At 33.5% G+C, this 19032-nt stretch overlaps 2 protein-coding genes across 2 annotated transcripts in view; one reads left to right on the plus strand and one right to left on the minus strand.

The window, feature by feature from the left end:
• LOC132741659 (phenolphthiocerol/phthiocerol polyketide synthase subunit C-like) overlaps positions 1-19032 on the minus strand; it is a 20083-nt gene continuing 1051 nt past the window's right edge. The window contains exons 2-7 of the mRNA XM_060729878.1: positions 12841-13125; positions 12055-12215; positions 9983-10186; positions 9477-9658; positions 8740-8914; positions 1-7268 (exon numbers count right to left, since the gene is read on the minus strand). Of these exons, the coding sequence (XP_060585861.1) occupies positions 1771-7268; positions 8740-8914; positions 9477-9658; positions 9983-10186; positions 12055-12215; positions 12841-13049 (6429 nt within the window). The 5' untranslated portion in view covers positions 13050-13125 and the 3' untranslated portion in view covers positions 1-1770. The remainder of the gene's footprint in view (positions 7269-8739; positions 8915-9476; positions 9659-9982; positions 10187-12054; positions 12216-12840; positions 13126-19032) is intronic.
• Positions 4705-19032, plus strand: part of LOC132741661 (patched domain-containing protein 3-like) — a 25195-nt gene continuing 10867 nt past the window's right edge. The window contains exon 1 of the mRNA XM_060729880.1: positions 4705-4708. The gene's annotated coding sequence lies outside the window, so the exon portion shown is untranslated. The remainder of the gene's footprint in view (positions 4709-19032) is intronic.

Genomic DNA, 19032 nt, shown 5'->3' on the forward strand with positions numbered 1-19032 from the left:
AATAATTAAATTTCACTTTATTACAGCAAATATTCGAGAATGATAAAATTTCTAGGCATAATTTGATTTTATTACAAAGAAGATATATTTATAGCCGTTAGGAAAACATTGGCATCTGTAACATTCTTCTTTTTGTTATCCAATGTTAAAAGTATACCAGAATATAATTTTATGATATCTCTTTAACAATTGATTAAACAAAACAACAAAAACTACAAAAAAAAAATGGTGTACAAAAAATAACAAGAGGCTTAAAATATGATGGAAATAAACATTATTTAAGTAACAAACTTAAATATGATGAAAATATCACAGTTAAATGCTTTAACACATGGTTACATTAAATCTATAATACATAATAACATTATTTGCATATATTATATAATTTACAATTCAAAACATGTATGGTATGGGACAACTTCATTGTTTAAAAATTCATTTTTTAAAAATAATCATAAAAAATAAAAGACAGCAAATGTCCTAAATGTAACCGCATATGTATATGGAGGTCAACCATCTATGTGTTCATAGTACATAAGTGTTTATATAAGTACTGATGCGCAGGCTGGTCTGGATCCATGCTGGTCGCAAACGCACTATGTTGGTTTTGTCATGACGCGGCTCATTAATAATGTTAATGTCGTCGACTAGAACAGTTTTCCCATTTTATAAGACGTAATATCAGAAGCATAATGGATGTTTTGTTTGTTTATTTTATTTACGAAATACGTGTAGTCAACATGTCTATGAGTAAACAATATCATACACATAAATGCAGAAACACTTAGTCAATTCATTGTGCATATGTTATATTTCTAAAATGTAATTGACATCAAAGTTCGGTTAAAAACAACAAAAATAACAATAGTACAACAATGAGGCACAAGTTTTACAAATGGTCACAATTAAATACCATTTCATCTAAATACCGAATGTAAATTATGAGCCACCAATTCTACTTTAAACATTTAAAAGATGAACATTGATAATTTTCATATTTTGTGGTATTAACAATCCAATAAATCTTTTTTGCCAACACTATTCAAGTTGTTTTCAAAATCATTCAATTTGGTACATTCAAATAATACACGAAACTCATCTTCTAATTTCGAGTTATTATCATTAAATTTTCTTGCATTATAAGGGGTTGCTTCAGGTTTATGCGATCTATCATCTCTACCTTTAAACAATATGAATACAAATGAAGGAATAAAATGAATTAAAAAAATTGAATGGATGTATTCTACACGTTTACATGTAAAATATTGGTTACTTCCCTTACTCAAAACAAAAACAACAAAATTTAGATGGCCATCGTTTCTCCACCTATAAATGCCATCTAAACAAATCAATTTTTAAACATGATCACAAATAACAAATTATAGAAGAAGAAGAAGTAATAATGTTAAAGAGTATCTTTCATTTGAAACATATCACCAAATATTTACACAAAACAATAGCTTTTGCAAAAACTTAATACATTCTATTTTTGTAGACACACAGTTTCAATACGTAATATAAGCCGTGAATAAAATGATAATATATTTTATATATAAGCTGTTATTCAAAAAGAAAGGATGACGAGTAGCTTTTGATAAACAATAAAGACACATACAACAATCAGGAAAAAGTTGAATGATGAACGCAAATCATATATGTATAAATCCAAATTCACATAAAACTTTCACGGTAGAAATAGGGGTCAATGACCCCTCTCTTTTAATCAATGTATGCGCTTTCAAGCAGAATGTTGAATAGAATATTGGAAATTTAGGTTTCAATAGGCGTCATGTTGCCATCTTTGCTTGGTTCTATTTCATGTAATTTGTTTGTTTTATTACTTTCATGTTCAATAGACTCGCTATGGCATGCTTTGTCAGCAAATATTTCTTGAAATAGCAATTGCACAACGCTATTTAGAGAGTTATTCATGTTAAGCATGAATGCCGGTGGAATGCGAAACCCAGTAATATCATGCACAATGTTGATAAAAGTGACAGTTGACATGGAGTCAAATGCCATTTCTGCTAATGTAGATGATATCCTAATTTGGCTTAAGTCACCCCCAATCACTTTCCTTGAAACCTTCAGAATAACTTGCGTAAAAGCTACGAGTTGTCTCTCTGTCCCAACATTTCGTAATGCATTTATGTCGAAAGACATAGCCTCTATTCCATCATTGTCAAAGTGCATGCTGTGTGACACAGCTTCCTCTATCAAAACTGTCATTTGTAATCTCGTTCTCTCCAACTTTGGGTTTGTATAATCCTTCGCACATATATCCCAGTTAATATCCGTATATATAATACTACTTGTATTTCGCATTAAAGCATCTTGAAAACAACTTCTGATTTCAAGGATGGATAGAAGATTGAATCCTCGCTTTGTAAAACTTTCTACAAATTCGGGTCTAGATGCCATTCCAACGCACAATGCTCCCCAATTGATTGCTTGCCCTGGCAGTCCATGTTGTCGTCTCCATTCCATAAATGTATCAAGGAATGAGTTGGCGGCACCATAGCTACTCTGACCAGGTGATCCGATCAAACTGTTTATTGAAGACGCAACAACAAAATAATCGAGATCCATATCCTTTGTGACTATATGCATATTCATTGTTCCAATCACTTTAGGTCTTAGTACAAAGTCAAGTTGTGACTCTTCTAAATTCATCAGAAGTTTACTATTTAAGACACCTGCTCCATGAAAGACACCTCGAATGGATCCATTTTTGGCATATGATTCAAGTTCTTTAATTGCTCTAGAAATGGACTTTAAGTCAGAAACATCACCTTTAACCTGAATTATTTTGCACCCAGTTGCTTTCTCGACTTTATCAATATCATCTGCTTTGTCTGCTGAATGATCGCGTCTTGAAATAGATCCTATAAAACCAGCTCCCATTTCAGCTAGCAGGCGGATAATCTCCCATCCTAGACCTGTCATACCTCCCGTTACAATATATATTGCAGATTTACTAAACAAACAATCAATAGGATTTCTGATAGGCAATATGGCATTGCTATCGTTTATAATTTCAAGTGAAGGGAAGGGTACGTTGCAGTAATCGTCTGCCGAGCAACTATGCTCCGAAATTACTAATCTTTTATAATTCCTTTGCAGCCAGCAAATGATTTTAGGAAGACATTTAGAAACAACGTTCTTTTCTATCAATTCTAAAGCAGTGAAGGTTGCAATAGTTTGTTTGCCAGACCTCGAAGCTTTTAGACGCACAAGTTCTGAAACGCAGCCCTGAAGACATATTATCTTTTTACATCTTCCCAGTACAGGCAAAGTTAAATCAAGTTTTTCAAGTGTTACCAAGACGTCAATATTGCCTTTATTGTTATCTTGATAGTTTAACAAATCAACAAGAATGGCATTGTTCTGAGTCTGTAATAAAGTTTCTAATATAAGTTTGGACATTGAAGACTCCTGACAGCTGTACACAACAACAGTTGCTCGACTTGGAATATCTTTTGTAAGATTCCAACTTAAAACAGTTGTCAAAACAAGACCAGGTTGATAGAATGGGATGTCCTTCATTTGTACAGTACAAGTTTCGGGTACTGACATCTTTGTTGAAATTTCCGAAGGAAATATTGTTAAAATTTCCCATTTATTGAAACAGTCTTTCTGTTCAAAAGCATTAACTTCCGGCCTCTTGCTTGATGTTCTCCCATTTACAATGCCTGATAAAGGAATACCTGTGTATTCAAGGCCATATAAATGATGGCCATCATCTAAACATTCTTTCCATATATCTTGATCAAGGTTGATCCCACTTGTTGTTCTTGGGTAAATTGAAACTGGATGTAAACAAACGCTTTTTATCAGTACGGAAATGTGATGTTTTTTAGAAATGTCTTCATTTTCTTTCGACTTTGTTATAACCAATGACTCTATTCGTTTTGAACGATCTGCTAAAACCTTATGAGAAGAATGAATTTTTCTTGAAATGGTGTTTTCCAACCTTAGTGTTGGAATGATTTCTTTCCTCGGAACCTTTGTAAATTGTGCCCCATATATTTTATCATAGTTTATAATGATTTCTGGCTTCGTATGATTCATATTGTTGCATGTATCGTTAACAAAAGAAACTAAAGTGTGTTTTGTTTCTTGTATGGAGGGTTGAAGGTCTATCAATGTTATATCACCATGTATGAATTCGAGATGTATAGACCGAGTGAATCCCCAAAGTTCTTCTCCGACAATATTTATCTTAGACGATTCATTTGAAAAAGTTGGCTGTGTATTTTGCGTAACAACATATAGTGGTACAGCGATATTTTCGTTAGTCATAAACTTCACAATTGCAGTTAGAAGCATGCAGTTGTTTCGCACACGCTCGTGGATGTGTGGGGCTGACAATGCGTTTATATTAGAATTTTGACCATGTTTCTCGACAAGCAAAACAACGGCATGAATCTCCCGAGAGATACCATCTTGATGAATTGCATTTGAAATGAATTCTTCGTTCGACACATCTTGATCATTTTGATAAACGAGAACATTTTTAAATTCGTCAAACTCTAGACACACATGTTTCGAAGGCGTATTTGTTAGAACCAGAACGTTGGTGGGTTGGTTTTTCTGCTGAATTTTATTTTCAAATGGATGCCATGTCAACCGGTAGCTTAGTTCACGAGGTGCAATTGATGCGTTTCTCTTTCCGTATGTAGTATAGTTCCGAAGGTCTGCTAAAACCGCTCCATTCTTACTGAGTAAGAGTATATTGTAATGGACCTGTAGTACGGAATCTAAAACGGTCGTGTTGAATCTCCTTGTGAAAACGTACATTTTCTTTTCTGGTTTTCCAAACAAACGGAGTTCACCAATAGCGACGGGCATAAAGGTGAGCTTTTCATTCCTTATCTTGACCAGAATCTCCTCCGGTGTTGTGTTTATGGTTGATTGCATCATTCCATCTAGTACACACGGATGCAGTGTTGTCATTTCATACTGACACACTATTTCGTCTGGAATCTCTACTTCTGTTAAACTTTCAATACCATTTGTAATGCATGATTTCATTACAGTAAAATAATTACCGTATTTAAATCCCATTGACTCCAAATTTTCGTACATATCATATTCAGACATGTGCTTGCATCCACAACTAGAAATTGAAAGTTTCATACATTCAATATCAAACGTTTTCTGAGATTCACAAGGCCCTTCTGCTGATTTTATCCAGCCTTTGCACATTGTAACATGATTATATTTTGCATGGAATAGTAATTCATTTCTTTGAGCAACTGTGGAAACATGGAGAATGGTCTTTGTCCCAGGTTCTATTCTTACAGGTCTCAAAAATTCTAACGACACTAAAACATTCTGTTTTGAAAGACCGTAGACATTACTTCCAATTTCAAAGCCAACATCAGCATAAACTGCCCCGGGAAGTATTACTAAGCCAGTTACAATGTGTTGAAATACAAATGGTGTAGTGCTCTCACTTATTTCGACATTAAAATGAAAACTCTCTTCTTTCTGTGGAAGTTGTTTTACATACAAATGTTCAACATCAGTTGTGTCTATTCCTTGATTTTTCTTGACTGCAGTTGGGCTTTGGTAGAGTGTGTGGAATTTACGGAACTGATACGTAGGTATATCAGTAACATGACTTCTATATGGATATATATTTGTCCACTTTAGGGTTAGTCCAAGCTCGAACAGTGTACACAGTGCTTCTGTAAATGTCTTTGTCTCATCATTCTTCTGCATTGACGGAATTAATGTATAGTTGTTTCTTTCAACAACTATTTTTTCAATATGCGCTCGCAGCACTGGGCTGGGTCCGATCTCAAGAAATATATTGTGATCTGTTTTTGATTCTACGGCTTTTATAGCATCTGAGAATAAAACCGGCATTTTAACATTTTTTCCCCAATAGTTTGGTGTCGCAAACAAACCGTTCGTCTCCAGTTTTCCAGTAACAGTAGAAAGCATTGGTGTATGTGCTTTGCGGTACTGATTGTTGTGTAAATGCTTTTCTAGATCTTTCGCTGCTTGATCGACATATTTACTATGGTATGCACATTGCACGTTTAAATCGATAAATTGCGGTTTTATGCATTCTGATGTTGAAAGATTGTGCTTTAAAGTTTGAATATCTTCAGCCATTCCAGACACCGTGCACGAATCTTGGCTATTGTAAACTGCAACAGTTACTGATCCGAGTGTTTTACAGTACTTTTCGACGACATCAACTTCAACATTGCGAATTACTGCCATGGTACCAGTTGTTACTGCTGCAAGGAGCTTCGATCGGTAGAATATGATTTGAACTGCTGTTTGAAGATCAAAATATCCAGCAATATAAGCAGCCGCAACCTCTCCAACCGATTGCCCAACAACCACATCAGGAACAATTCCCAATTCTTTCCATAATGAAGCAAGGCCAATCTGACAAGCAAAAATGGCAATATGTGAGATCATCGGATAAGTCAATATATCGTAACTGTCAATGAGTTTGCTTGAAATATTCCAGCCTGATAGTGGTTTTAGATGTTTATCGATACTACAGAGTGTGTCCTTAAATACTTTTAAGTTCATCAGTGAGCTGCACATTCCTTTCCATGCTGTCCCAACACCACAGAAAACGAACACAACTTTTGTTGCATCTTTTGATGGGAAAACCTTTCCACTTTCGGTAAGAAAGGAACCAGCAGCTGAAATAATACCATCTTGACTGTTTCCGAAGATTGCTTTCCTGTATGGCCTATGCTCACGCTTGTATGTTGATGTGTAAGATACAGCACTTATGTCATAGGTCTGCTGTTTCAATGCATCGTACAAATGCTGTACATTTGTAAAGAGGCTTTCTTTGCTATATGCTGTTATGGCAATGACGAAAGGTAAACACGACTCAATATTATGTACCTGTTTGGATTTTTGTATATATTCTTCAACGATGCAATGAGCATTTGTGCCACCAAAACCAAAACTATTTACACAAGCTAAACGGTTTTCATTACCTACCCTTTTCCAATTTGTGCATTTTGTAGGTACAACAAATCCATGCTGTGATAACCTAATCAAAGGATTTTCGTTTTCCTTAGTATACCATAATGACGGTACAATCATATCATATTTCATCATTAAAAGAACTTTGATAAGTCCTGCAACACCAGCAGCTGCCTCTAGATGACCTATATTTGTCTTAACAGAAGCAATGAATACTTCATTTTTAGCATTTGCACTTTTTCCAAATTGTGTTCCAAGTGCATTGACTTCTGTAGGGTCTCCTATCGCGGTACCGGTTCCTTGAAAGAAATAAAAAGAAACAGCTATACTTCAGAAAACTTTGATTAAATAATTGATTGAAAAATTATTGAATGAAACATTTTATCTTATCATTATAAATAAATTAATGCCATATAATGCAAAAAATAAATAAAAACAATTTTTCTTTGTGCATTTTTATTGGTTGAGTTTAAAGATATCTTCTTGTATCCCTTTAAGGCTTTAAAGGATCTTTAAATCCAACCATTTAAAAAAGCCGTGGTAGTCATGAAATAACTTTCTGCAAGTTATATTGGTCATGTATCATAAAACAAATACAGCAACTTCTACTCAGCTCATCAACCAAGATTAGTCAAGACTGCCCACAACTGGGAATAACAGAAGCAACATCCTAAATCTCCATTACAATTGTAATCTAAACAGAACAAGTCGAACAGTATAAAATTCGTTACAAAACCAGTAAAAGTGTTGGGAAATAAAGGGAGGTTACCTATTAACACACAGGGAGTGTAACATATTAATGAATTAATACATACACTATAGTGTCCCTTTGTATAAACTGATATATTGAATGAGCCAGTGTGACCCTGGCCTTGACTGGAGAAAGACAAAACCTGTACTTTTCATATTTTCTTAGTAATATTAATATTTCTGCCAAATATTTTTTAGTTCCTTCTATCGGTTTCAAAGATACAGAAATTTTGAAATTTATAGATAATGACTGTGACCTTGCCTGCTCTGAGAAAGGTCAAAGATATGCTGTGCACAGCGTATCACTAAAGTTAACATTTTTGCCGAAAAGCTTCAATTTGTTTCCAATGGTACATTGCGGACAGAAAGAACAAATGGACGGTTAGCCAGGTGCATTACAATATTCGGGCGTATAGAACACGAGAGAAGGATATTCTCGATATGATATTTGTTTTAGTTGTACATTTGTATTCTTATTATCGCATATCTGCAAACGCATCTTTCAAAGGCAAAACCATATTATTTTGGATATTTTTGCCGTTTTATGTAGTTATTTAATACGCAAATACGATGAATAATAGCCATTAAGAACCAACGCCTAAAATGAAATACGTTCAATAAAGACTTTGACTAGACATCCGCATTTCAACTTCTGTGACCAGATTTAAGTTCGTTTGTAAGTTATAAAACATTGCAATTAATTACGACGTAAATGTGACTTAATTACATTTGTACAATTTAAATTCAATTATATCTGTCTTTCAAATTTAAAAGCACCACAAGCAAACGGTTAATTATCTTTAGCAGTAATTTTCGTTCTCATAACCTAAAGCTCCCGCGACTATAGATTACTGAAACCGTTAATTTCATGCGAACAATGATGTCTTTTCTACGGTCAGAGACCGGGGCTTTTTAATCCCTTCCGATTGACCACTTCTCGTCTTCCCTTTACTACTTTGACTACACTGTTTTTCCCTAGAATTATCGGAAACATGAGTTGAGCAACTTAAATAAACTTACCATGAGCTTCAATGACACTTATCCTATCTTTGGCAATACCATATCTTTCAAAGATTTTCTTGATCAGCTTCTCCTGTTGAAGTCCAGATGGTGCTGTAATGGGCGAGGCCATGTGCCCATCTTGATTCGTCTCAGTCCTTAATGTACCCCATATCTTATTACCATCAGTAATAGCCTACCATCAGATTGTATATATAGATATATCTAGATATCTTTCGATTCATACATATATAACTAGAAATATTTTTGATATTTTTTTTTAAGTCACACCCAGTATATAAGTAAAATTAGACGAAATTTATATTAATATTGATTACATTTTATAGTTCCATTTCGAGTTTATATGTAATTTAAGAATTTTTTATTCTTTAACGTAACTGTTACAGCAATTTATAATATTTGACTGATCATTTAAAATACATGTATCAATAAACAGATGAAATTACAGCAACTTGTATTGCGAATAAATATTAAGACTAAATAGAGTTGCACTTTTTGAAATTCATGCAAATCAAAAATGTCACGACGAAGTGAGAAATAGATAAGATACAAACCATAAAAACGGCAAAATTGAAAATGTTTCAGACTCGGTTAGATCGAACCTAGTGATAAATGCAATCTTCTGGCTTTAGTAAGCACATTAGTGTACATTTATTGCATTGAAAGACTTAACGTAAAATAAAAGTGCACAAATACAGTTAGCTTCTTAAATAGTTAAAGACATAAAATTTGCTTACATTTTTCAATGTTTTAAGAATCACTATTCCACAACCTTCTCCACGGGCATAGCCATCAGCATCTTTCGTAAATGTTTGGCACTGACCGGTCGGTGAAAGCATCCCAGCTTTAGAGAGAGCAACGAATAATTGTGGGTCCATGAGTATATTTACCCCTCCGCATATAGCCATGCTACATTTTCCTGTTTATAAATGGCATGTATGTTAATATGCTTTTCTATAATCAGGGTGTTAGCTTTTGTGCTTTTATTGAAAAAGGGTCAACTTGAAGAAAGGAATTGCAAAAAACGCACATATCCTTATAATATTGTCGCATTATGAAAATATCATATAAAGACGTATAATCTAGTAAAACATTAAAGTATTCCATGCCACAAGACGTTTTGATTTAACTTGTACAATGAAAATAAAAGGGATTATGAAATGAAATAAGAGTTTACTGACAAAGGAATGTTGATGAACCAATGCGATTACGGACAACGAAATACACAAACCTTTCTACATACCTGTAATCAAAGCCTGTGAAGCAACATCTATGGCGACTAATGACGACGAACAAGCAGTGTCTAAAGTTATGGAAGGACCTAACAGATTATACGTGTATGACACCCTGGCACTAATAACGCTGTTTTGAGTACCTGTTACGGAGTATGTACTGCTTTTTGAACTGTCATCCATCACAAAACCTTTGTAGTCATCAGTCATTGACCCTTAGAACACAAACAAAATCATAAATTGTTTTTCGTTATAAAGTATATTCATTAGTATCACAAAATACAGTAAGTTCAGGCGAATATGTGAAATGTACCAGGGGACGGCATTAAGCTATTCCGATATATAACTCAAATCGGCTCTTACTCGGCAGTAATTAGTGTAACCGCTTTTTTCATGAAGAAACCAGTGCTGATAGTGAAAATTGTGATTGGCATATTTTAATTAGCCAGGTCAGGTGTTTCTAAAAAGGCTGATAACACTGTAGCAATGTGAGGATACATTCCATTTATTACATAGATAATACACGTGGAGCTCAGCTCGCAGAGACAAATGAGTACACATTAACTTTTTGATATCCTTTTAACTCTAAGAAAATGTCAATTATGAATTGCTGACTGTTTATATTTTCTAGAAAAAGTAAGCAACACATTATTGTGTTTCATATGACAGGAATGAATTGCATTAACAATCCTAGGTATTGTTGAAAACTCATTGTTTTACTTGCCAGAGTAAGTAATTGGACCCCATCCTTGTTTGTACGTGGCTGCTCGGGAAAAACAATGTTATGCTTAATTAAAGAATTGACACTTTCTATATTTTTATCTGATATCAAGTTGTATGCGCCGATTTGCAGTTATATGGGTAAGAGTTTGATAAGACTCCCTTACAAACTCTTACCCATACATAATATTTATTACATTCTTAACAGTAAAAAACACATTCATTATTATTATTATCATTATTATTAAACAATAAGGTCTAAATAATGTAAATGTTCTATATGGATGCATGATCTTAGATATTCGGACATACGTGCGCAACTCTATTTCCATGCGCGTAACACAGTAAAACGACAGTAAAAAAAATCTGGAAACAAAGTGATCCTTCGGAAGCATTAATCACAACAAAATAACATAAGAATTGCTGACTCGGTTTGATTGAGTCTGTACATGAGAGATAATGAATAAGTGCAATATCCCTCACGCCCCCTAGCACCGGCTTGAGCGGTACTCAATTCTCAACACTTAATAGTGCTGGCTTCAATGATCCTGAAGGACCAGAAAAATATAACAACACTGAAGTGAAGTACGGGGCAACTTTATTACAGCTGCCACACGGCACTTAACACCTGCTGTTGTGACGTACAAAATTCTGGAAACAAAGTGATCCCTCGGAAGCATTAATCACAACAATATTACGTAAAAATTGCAGACTTGGTTTGATTGAATCTGTACATGAGAGATGATGAATAAGTGCAACATCCCTCATGCCTACCACCGGCTTTAGCGGTACTCAATTCTCAACACTTTATAGAACTGGCATCAATGATCCCGAAAGACCAGAAAAATATAACACCACTGAAGTGAAGTACGGGGCAACTTTTTACAGCTGCCACACGGCACTTAACACCTGCTGTTGTGAAGTACAAAAATTCTGGAAACAAAGTGATCCCTCGGAAGCATTAATCACAACAAAATTACATAAGAATTGCAAACTCGGTTTGATTGAGTCTGTACATGAGAGATGATGAATAAGTGCAACATCCCTCACGCCCCCTAGCACCGGCTTGAGCGGTACTCAATTCTCAACACTTAATAGTGCTGGCATCAATGATCCCGAAGGACCAGAAAATATAACAACAATGAAGTGAAGTACGGGGCAACTTTTTATAGCTGCCACACAGCACTTAACACCTGCTGTTGTGAAGTACAAAATTCTTGAAACAAAGTGATCCCTCGGAAGCATTAATCACAACAAAATTACATAAGAATTGCAGACTCGGTTTGATTGAGTCTGTACATGAGAGATAATGAATAAGTGCAACATCCCTCACGCCCCCTAGTTTTTTAAGCAAGTATTTTACCTATATAAACACCAGTTTGTGTTCCATCAATATCTTGTCTTGTTATGCCGCCATCCTCCAATGCCATATGAACACAATCCAACACAATCCTTTGTTGGGGGTCAACAAGCTCTGCTTCCATATCATTAATACCATAACAACGATGGTCCCATTCGTCAATACTTCATATAAAATAGAGCAGACATTTTTGAAATTAATTTATCATTTGTAACTACTTTGTTTGCCTATTTTGAGTTGGTTATTATTATGTAACACCGAAACAGTTATTTGTTATAGTCATATGGTGACATTCCTTTTTACTTGTAGTGGAAAACTACAAGGTAATTATCCATCTGTGCATTTAACATGGATTGACTAAACGCGTTAACATTCTGTAAGCTACCAAAACAATGTGTACTCGTAATTCAATGTCTGTGATAGGAATCTTGCCCAATGTGAAGTAATATAAGTAGTTTGAAATTAACACTGTACAACATACGGTAATGTGTAACATAGAAGTAAATATCATTTCTAACAGTAATCAAATTTGATCACATTACATAACATCTTATCTGACATTTCCTCATTAACGAGTTTTCTAGACAGTTCAGTCATAGATAAGCATTCCATATATCACAATTTGCATTTATTTCATCATATCGTACATATGACATATGGAACTGCTTCAAATGTAATGCATCAGTAGTCATCTAGTGAAAATTTATCTACTCCCACTACCTTTGATTTTTCCTAATAGGACTTTAAGCGAGAAAAGATATATAATTATGGCATTAATTATTTTATTACCTTTTAATGAACCCTGCAGTGCGAACGTAAGTTTTTCCAGTTTTGTTTCGGTCAGGGTCATAGAATACGTCAATGTTCCATCTATCTCGTGGTACTTCCTTCACATGATTTTCTCCATTTTTCAAAACATCCCAGTACTCTTTTATATTATCAGCGCCAGGAAATCTACACCCGACTCCTACAATGGCGATTTCCTCGACCTCTCCCATTCGTGTTTGGTATTTTATTTATGAATACTCTCATTCGCATCGAACGTCATCGATCGAATGTTTAACTATCGCTTCTCTGAAAAAAAAACAACGTTAGTGTATTCAGTGAGCTGCGAAGGGAGCGTAACATTAGACCAAAAGGGACACTGTATCTTAAGATGTGTGTTTGTTTAGGCTTAAAAATTAACCAGTTATTATCCCAATCCTAGTCGTATCGTCGTAATGTTTCGTTACTAGGTGCAAGATAAAAATCATTATTTAGTACACAAGAACGGAATAAATAATCTTTGGTTGAATAAAAAACTGTGTCTGCGATTCTAATCGTTGTGTTTTTTTAATCTTCATATTGTTTCATTGTCGATATTTTTAATTTTTATAGCGAAAAAAAGCAAATTAAAAATCTAGGTAAACCTTCTTTATTCAAAGATTCATGAAGACCGGTGCAGGTATTTTTCGCAACATTGGTTATATTCATATGTGTGTAGTGATTAAACTAGGACTTACATTCGTATTTGTTTTGTTCAAATAAATAATTTGTAATCGATTCGATGCAGTGACCATTTTTGTTTATTTTTTGCAAATGACTGATTTATTCGAAGTCTGTGTAGGGAGTTTTTTTTATACATATTCCGTTATACAATACAATGATCCACGTCACGCGGTCTGTTTAGAATATGAGTTTAGAACACTTTAGCCATTAACATATCAACATAAAATTCGAAAGATCCTACACAATATCACATAATTTGCAGGTATCTGCAGTTTTGTTCTATAAGTATACTATTGGGAAATGTTAGTTACCACCTATCCCTTCAAAATACAGCTACCGGAATGTCCGATGTCTAACGATTTTTTTAACCAAGACAGGTAAGAGTCTTTCACGATCAGCAAATCTTGCAAACCTTTCAGATGAAACTTAAAATGAATGCCTGTCAGTCTCTATATATCTCAACATATTTTCCATAATAATAAATGTTTTACGTTATGTTTAATTTCACAATGCAAATTTAAATCTCCCTTTCGTTTATCCACAATTAACAACTAATTCGGACAAATTGTATTGAGGTAATATTTGTAGTGTTAAGTATTGTTACTGATATCGTCTTTTTATTTTATTTTGATGTAAACGTCTACATCGAGCACCGCCTCTTCTACCCCTTCCCCTCTTAAGCAAACACACGGTGCGTCTTTACCTGGAGGACAAGGACGATAGCTTTTTTCAGGGATAGTCCCAGAAACTATTGGAACAGCACAGCCAAAGTCACAGAAGTAAACAGGAAGAAATATCTACATACATTTTGCAATGCAAGACTTCAAAAAAGGTCACAAAATTACATTGGGGAAATTGACTAATTAGTCGTTACACGGACTCATGTCAAACCGTATTCTGGTGAAGTATTTAAAATTTACAGGCGCTGTCATTAAAGGATGTTTACCTGTCTACTGTCTCTAAAACACATGCAACAAGAAGAAATAAAAGAAACATTTTATGAAAGTGAATAACCAAATCCAGATTATTGAAAATTGACCAAGCTGTGAAACTCTTACAGTGTTTAAGAGAGCACTTAAAACTCTTTATTTGGACTGATTATTTTTTAGGTTCTTACCTTCTTAATTTTATTATTTATGTGGGTCTTTTGAACTTTTTTTTTTTAACTACATTTGATTTGAATTTGTGACTTGAGCAATATTGATGTTTTAATTTTTGTTTCTTTTAAATATTGTATCATTTATTTAGCTATATTGTACAGTACTTTTTAACGTGTCAATGTGCATGAAAAAAGTGCTTAAGAAGTTTGGTGTATAATAATAATAATAATAATAATAATAATAATTACTTCAAACGAAGCGGAGCGAATAAATAACACTTTGTGAAATGGAAGAATTACCCACAAAAAACATAAGTTCATAAGTCTCATGAGAAGGAAGAATTAAATGTGCTATTTGAAAACACCTTTATATCTTGGGAAATGAAATATTATACGAAAGTATTTTGTTCCTGCTTTTTTGTCATTAATTCACAATCACTGTGGTATGTAATAGTGACCTTCAAAGCGTGGCGCATTTAAGTACGACTTAGCTTGCATGAAGTTAATTGCAGGTATCCTGACTAAAGCCGAGGGGAGTGGCCCTTCATAGTAGGCAGAATCGACGAGAATTGGGTACAAGGGTGTGATAGCCCTTAGTACAAGTGACGGCTTGTAAGTCAGGCCCTTTGATTGGCACCAACAGCCCTTATAAGGGCTACGTCCTTTCGTTATTGTCTCAAGCTGCTTTACATTGCGGTTCTCAGAGAACGCCGTACAGTGAATTATTTTTGGCTCAAAAATCATATATTTGTGTAATACTCTGTGGAAATGGCATGCAGGTAAATTATCACCACTTTGTGCTTCAAAATTATACTTTTAAGGACATGACTGGTGACATGTCCGGGGTCCGTACTCGACAGCGAAAGCTGCTTTTTGTGCCTTACCTGGCGGATGGACTGACTACATACATACATCCATCCGCTCATTCAGGTGATGGGATTATTCCTTTATCGTTTATTTAACTGACATACCTGAGACGCAGTCACGCGAGTGTAAACATGCAAAAGATAGTTTCAGGTTACAGGTATTCATTACGACTATTTTTAATAGGTTTTAATTTGAATTTAGAATTCTAAAAACGTCCGTTTGGAAAAATTAACGTCTTTATGTGAAAACTCAAATTACACTGTTTGGCCGTTACATTAATTCAGAAAACGAAAAGAAAAAAAAAAGATAACATCAGTAAAAATATTCAACAATACAAATAAATATCACAATACACGACAGGTACGAGTTATTAGTAAATTGTGGTTACATGTATAAGCGCAAAATAGGGAAAATTTTAATTGCGAAGTCATACAAAACGTAAAATATAACAGAAAATCTAATAAAAAAGGGACAGAGATGATCAAAATATTTTTATTCTTAATATATTGCTGTTTACGAATTGTTAATTTATGTTAAAATGATAAGTAAGAATTTCAAGGTTGCTGTCTTGTGAATAACATTACCTAATCCATACTAAACCACTTGGAACTGTATCATCAATATTGCTTTTAAAGAACATTTTATGAAAATATTTAAAAAAAATACAAGATACACAAAAAATATATTGTTCGTATCGATATTTGAAATAGTTATTTGTTCATTGCAAAACAATCCAGGTTTGTAATACCGCACTTTGGGGTCAAGCGCACTTTTGGGTCTAACCCCGAAGCGGGTAAAACTGCACAACCCACTTTGGGGCCAAACGCACTTTGATGTCAAAATCGAGAAATTGACCCCAAAGTGCGTTGATATGCTATATATATATATATATATATATATATATATATATATATATATATATATATATATATATATATATATATATATATATAAACGCACTTTGTGTCTCAGAGTTATGAATGTGCCATCTGAGTTTTGCTTAAATATTGAGTACTGACTTATTTCCAAATATTTGAGGTGGAGTTCAAGATAACGGTCGATACTTATATACATCAATAAAATAAATTTTCGTGTAGCAGTAATAAAACTATGTGTTTAATAAGTGGTAAGTGTTTTATTTATTTTACCTCTTGAAATATCTATCTATATTACAAACTACCATGATAATACTTAAATTGCGAATGTATTTCTACAAATTCGAAAGAAAGTCGCCACGGATAAAATCATACTACACCCCATAAATAATCCCCTCAGTCGCAGAGGGTAATACATTATTCTTTTTGTATCAAAGTGAGTAATATCCATATTCATAACATAATTTAATATATATAAACTTTGTTTTTTGTACAGATACTTTAGTATATTCAAATAAATCGTGAAACTCGTCCAACATCCTGTTTCAATACAGGGGTCTAATGTTTCGTGTTCTGAACTTAATTTACATACAAGCAAGAAACACATCACAAGCTATCCGGATGAATAAAAAACACTACACCTGTCTAATTATAGATCCGACATGTACTACTTATTTAATGATGGGGTGTATAATGCATTTATCTATAAATAACTGCATGGTGACCATATCTTGTCCATTCTCCTTTTTTTCTTTTTATTTACTAGTAGATCTATACACGCATAAACCAACGAACGCAGAATATTGCGAAAAATAACTTTCCGGAAATGACCGATTTATTACGATATTGGCCGATGTTAGAAGATTTCTTGTCGGAATGCATTGCAGTGAGACTACCTTAAAATTGTTTCTTTTACCCCCTGATTCTGAAATACAAAATTTATGCTATTTGTTCCTTAGCAGCCAAACTTTTAACAAACGTTCCACTTACTTTACATTACAAATAATTTAAAGATACTACTATATAGTTCCATCACTTCCCCTTCATATTTAACTAATTAGTTATGTAAAATGCATTTTGACACAATTATATTGTTTGTTTTCAAACTGTGTTACAACTATAACTGTCTCTGTTTTGATGATTGTATCTGTTCACATGTTTTTACATATTGTAAATATTGTAACGTAAACGAAAAATAAACATCGAATTGAACAAATAGTTTTCTGAATAGCGTTTTACTATTTCATGTCATGAAAAACAGTAACAGTGAACATAATATAGCTACAATATCACCATGCACTATTATATGAGTGAGTGAACCGTGTACCGAAATTTTGCTGCTCCTTGCTGCATGAAAATGGCACACACTTTCTAAAGTTTGTTTTTCTTGAAATATTGTCGTTGGAGGCATGCAGTTGTATATACTTTTTATTACAATGTTATATACATTTTTTATGTAAACCTGGGACTTAAAATGTTTTGATTATTATACTTTATGCCCGTTTTGGAAAATCTCTGTTGCAGAGGAAATGTTTCCATATACTTTCCAAAACATTAATCGAAAATTTGATTATTGAATTTTACATCAAACTTTATTTTGATACAACTTTTAATATATATGATTTATTTTAAAATTAATTAGATAACATAACATAAATTGTTACCTTTGTAGAAAAAATATTCCTGATGCGCAAAGAACATGTCCATTTCTAAGGCATATAATCTTACAAACATTAAAAATTGAAGTGTAAAATAAACTTTCATTATACATTATAATACTATACAATATTTAGTATATATAATAAATTATATTTCGTTAAATAATTGTAATTTATAAACATTCATTGTGCCTTTTATGCAAAAATATCTCCAAATATTTTCTAATTAAACAAATATTCCACAGCTGCAAAAAGACCTCTCGCATGCTTCTTTTTACAGAAACAAACCTGTATTGTATTAGCAAATACCTATTTTGTGATTAGGAAATTCCAAATAGAACCATACATTTGGGTTTACAAATCTTACAATTTAGTCGTAGTATGCTTAATCCAATATAATATTTGTCTAAAAACACTGACACGTGTACTTGTTTTAAAGTTTTAAGGGCTATATGATACAAAGAATTGTAAAAAAAACATAAGATAAAACTATATTTGGCCAAAAACCTTTCATTTAGAATATATATCAATAGAAAATAGTTCAACACACCATTCCCCAAATACAGTACAGACCGGTGTACTAGACCTAATACCAAACATATGTTAAGGGTGCTTTTTTGTTCAAGAATGCAATTGGTCCCGTCGACATTCACATTGGTTTGTCAAACAAATCGACTTGCAAAAGGTTATTGAAGACTTTCTACATTATTTAACCAACAATACATTGCTTAAACAGTTTGGTTTGCAGGATAAGTCTTTGCTTTTAAAACACCACCACTCCTATGTATTGTCAAAAGAGTAAGGCTTTTTGTTTTTATATCTAAAAAGTATGTTTTCCTTTTTGAAAAATACAAGAAATTTAGTTTTTAATGTACTCACTCTAATCCCAACGTCTGTGTAATCTTATAGCAATTTGTGTATAATTTAATAGCAACTTGAAAATCATTTGCTGTCACCCAGAAAAAATAAGTGTCATCTGCATCAATTGTAATTA

This window comes from Ruditapes philippinarum, unplaced genomic scaffold, assembly GCF_026571515.1.
Source record: "Ruditapes philippinarum isolate M1 unplaced genomic scaffold, ASM2657151v2 ctg4244_1_1_1_1, whole genome shotgun sequence".
Classification (NCBI taxonomy): Eukaryota; Metazoa; Mollusca; class Bivalvia; order Venerida; family Veneridae; genus Ruditapes; species Ruditapes philippinarum.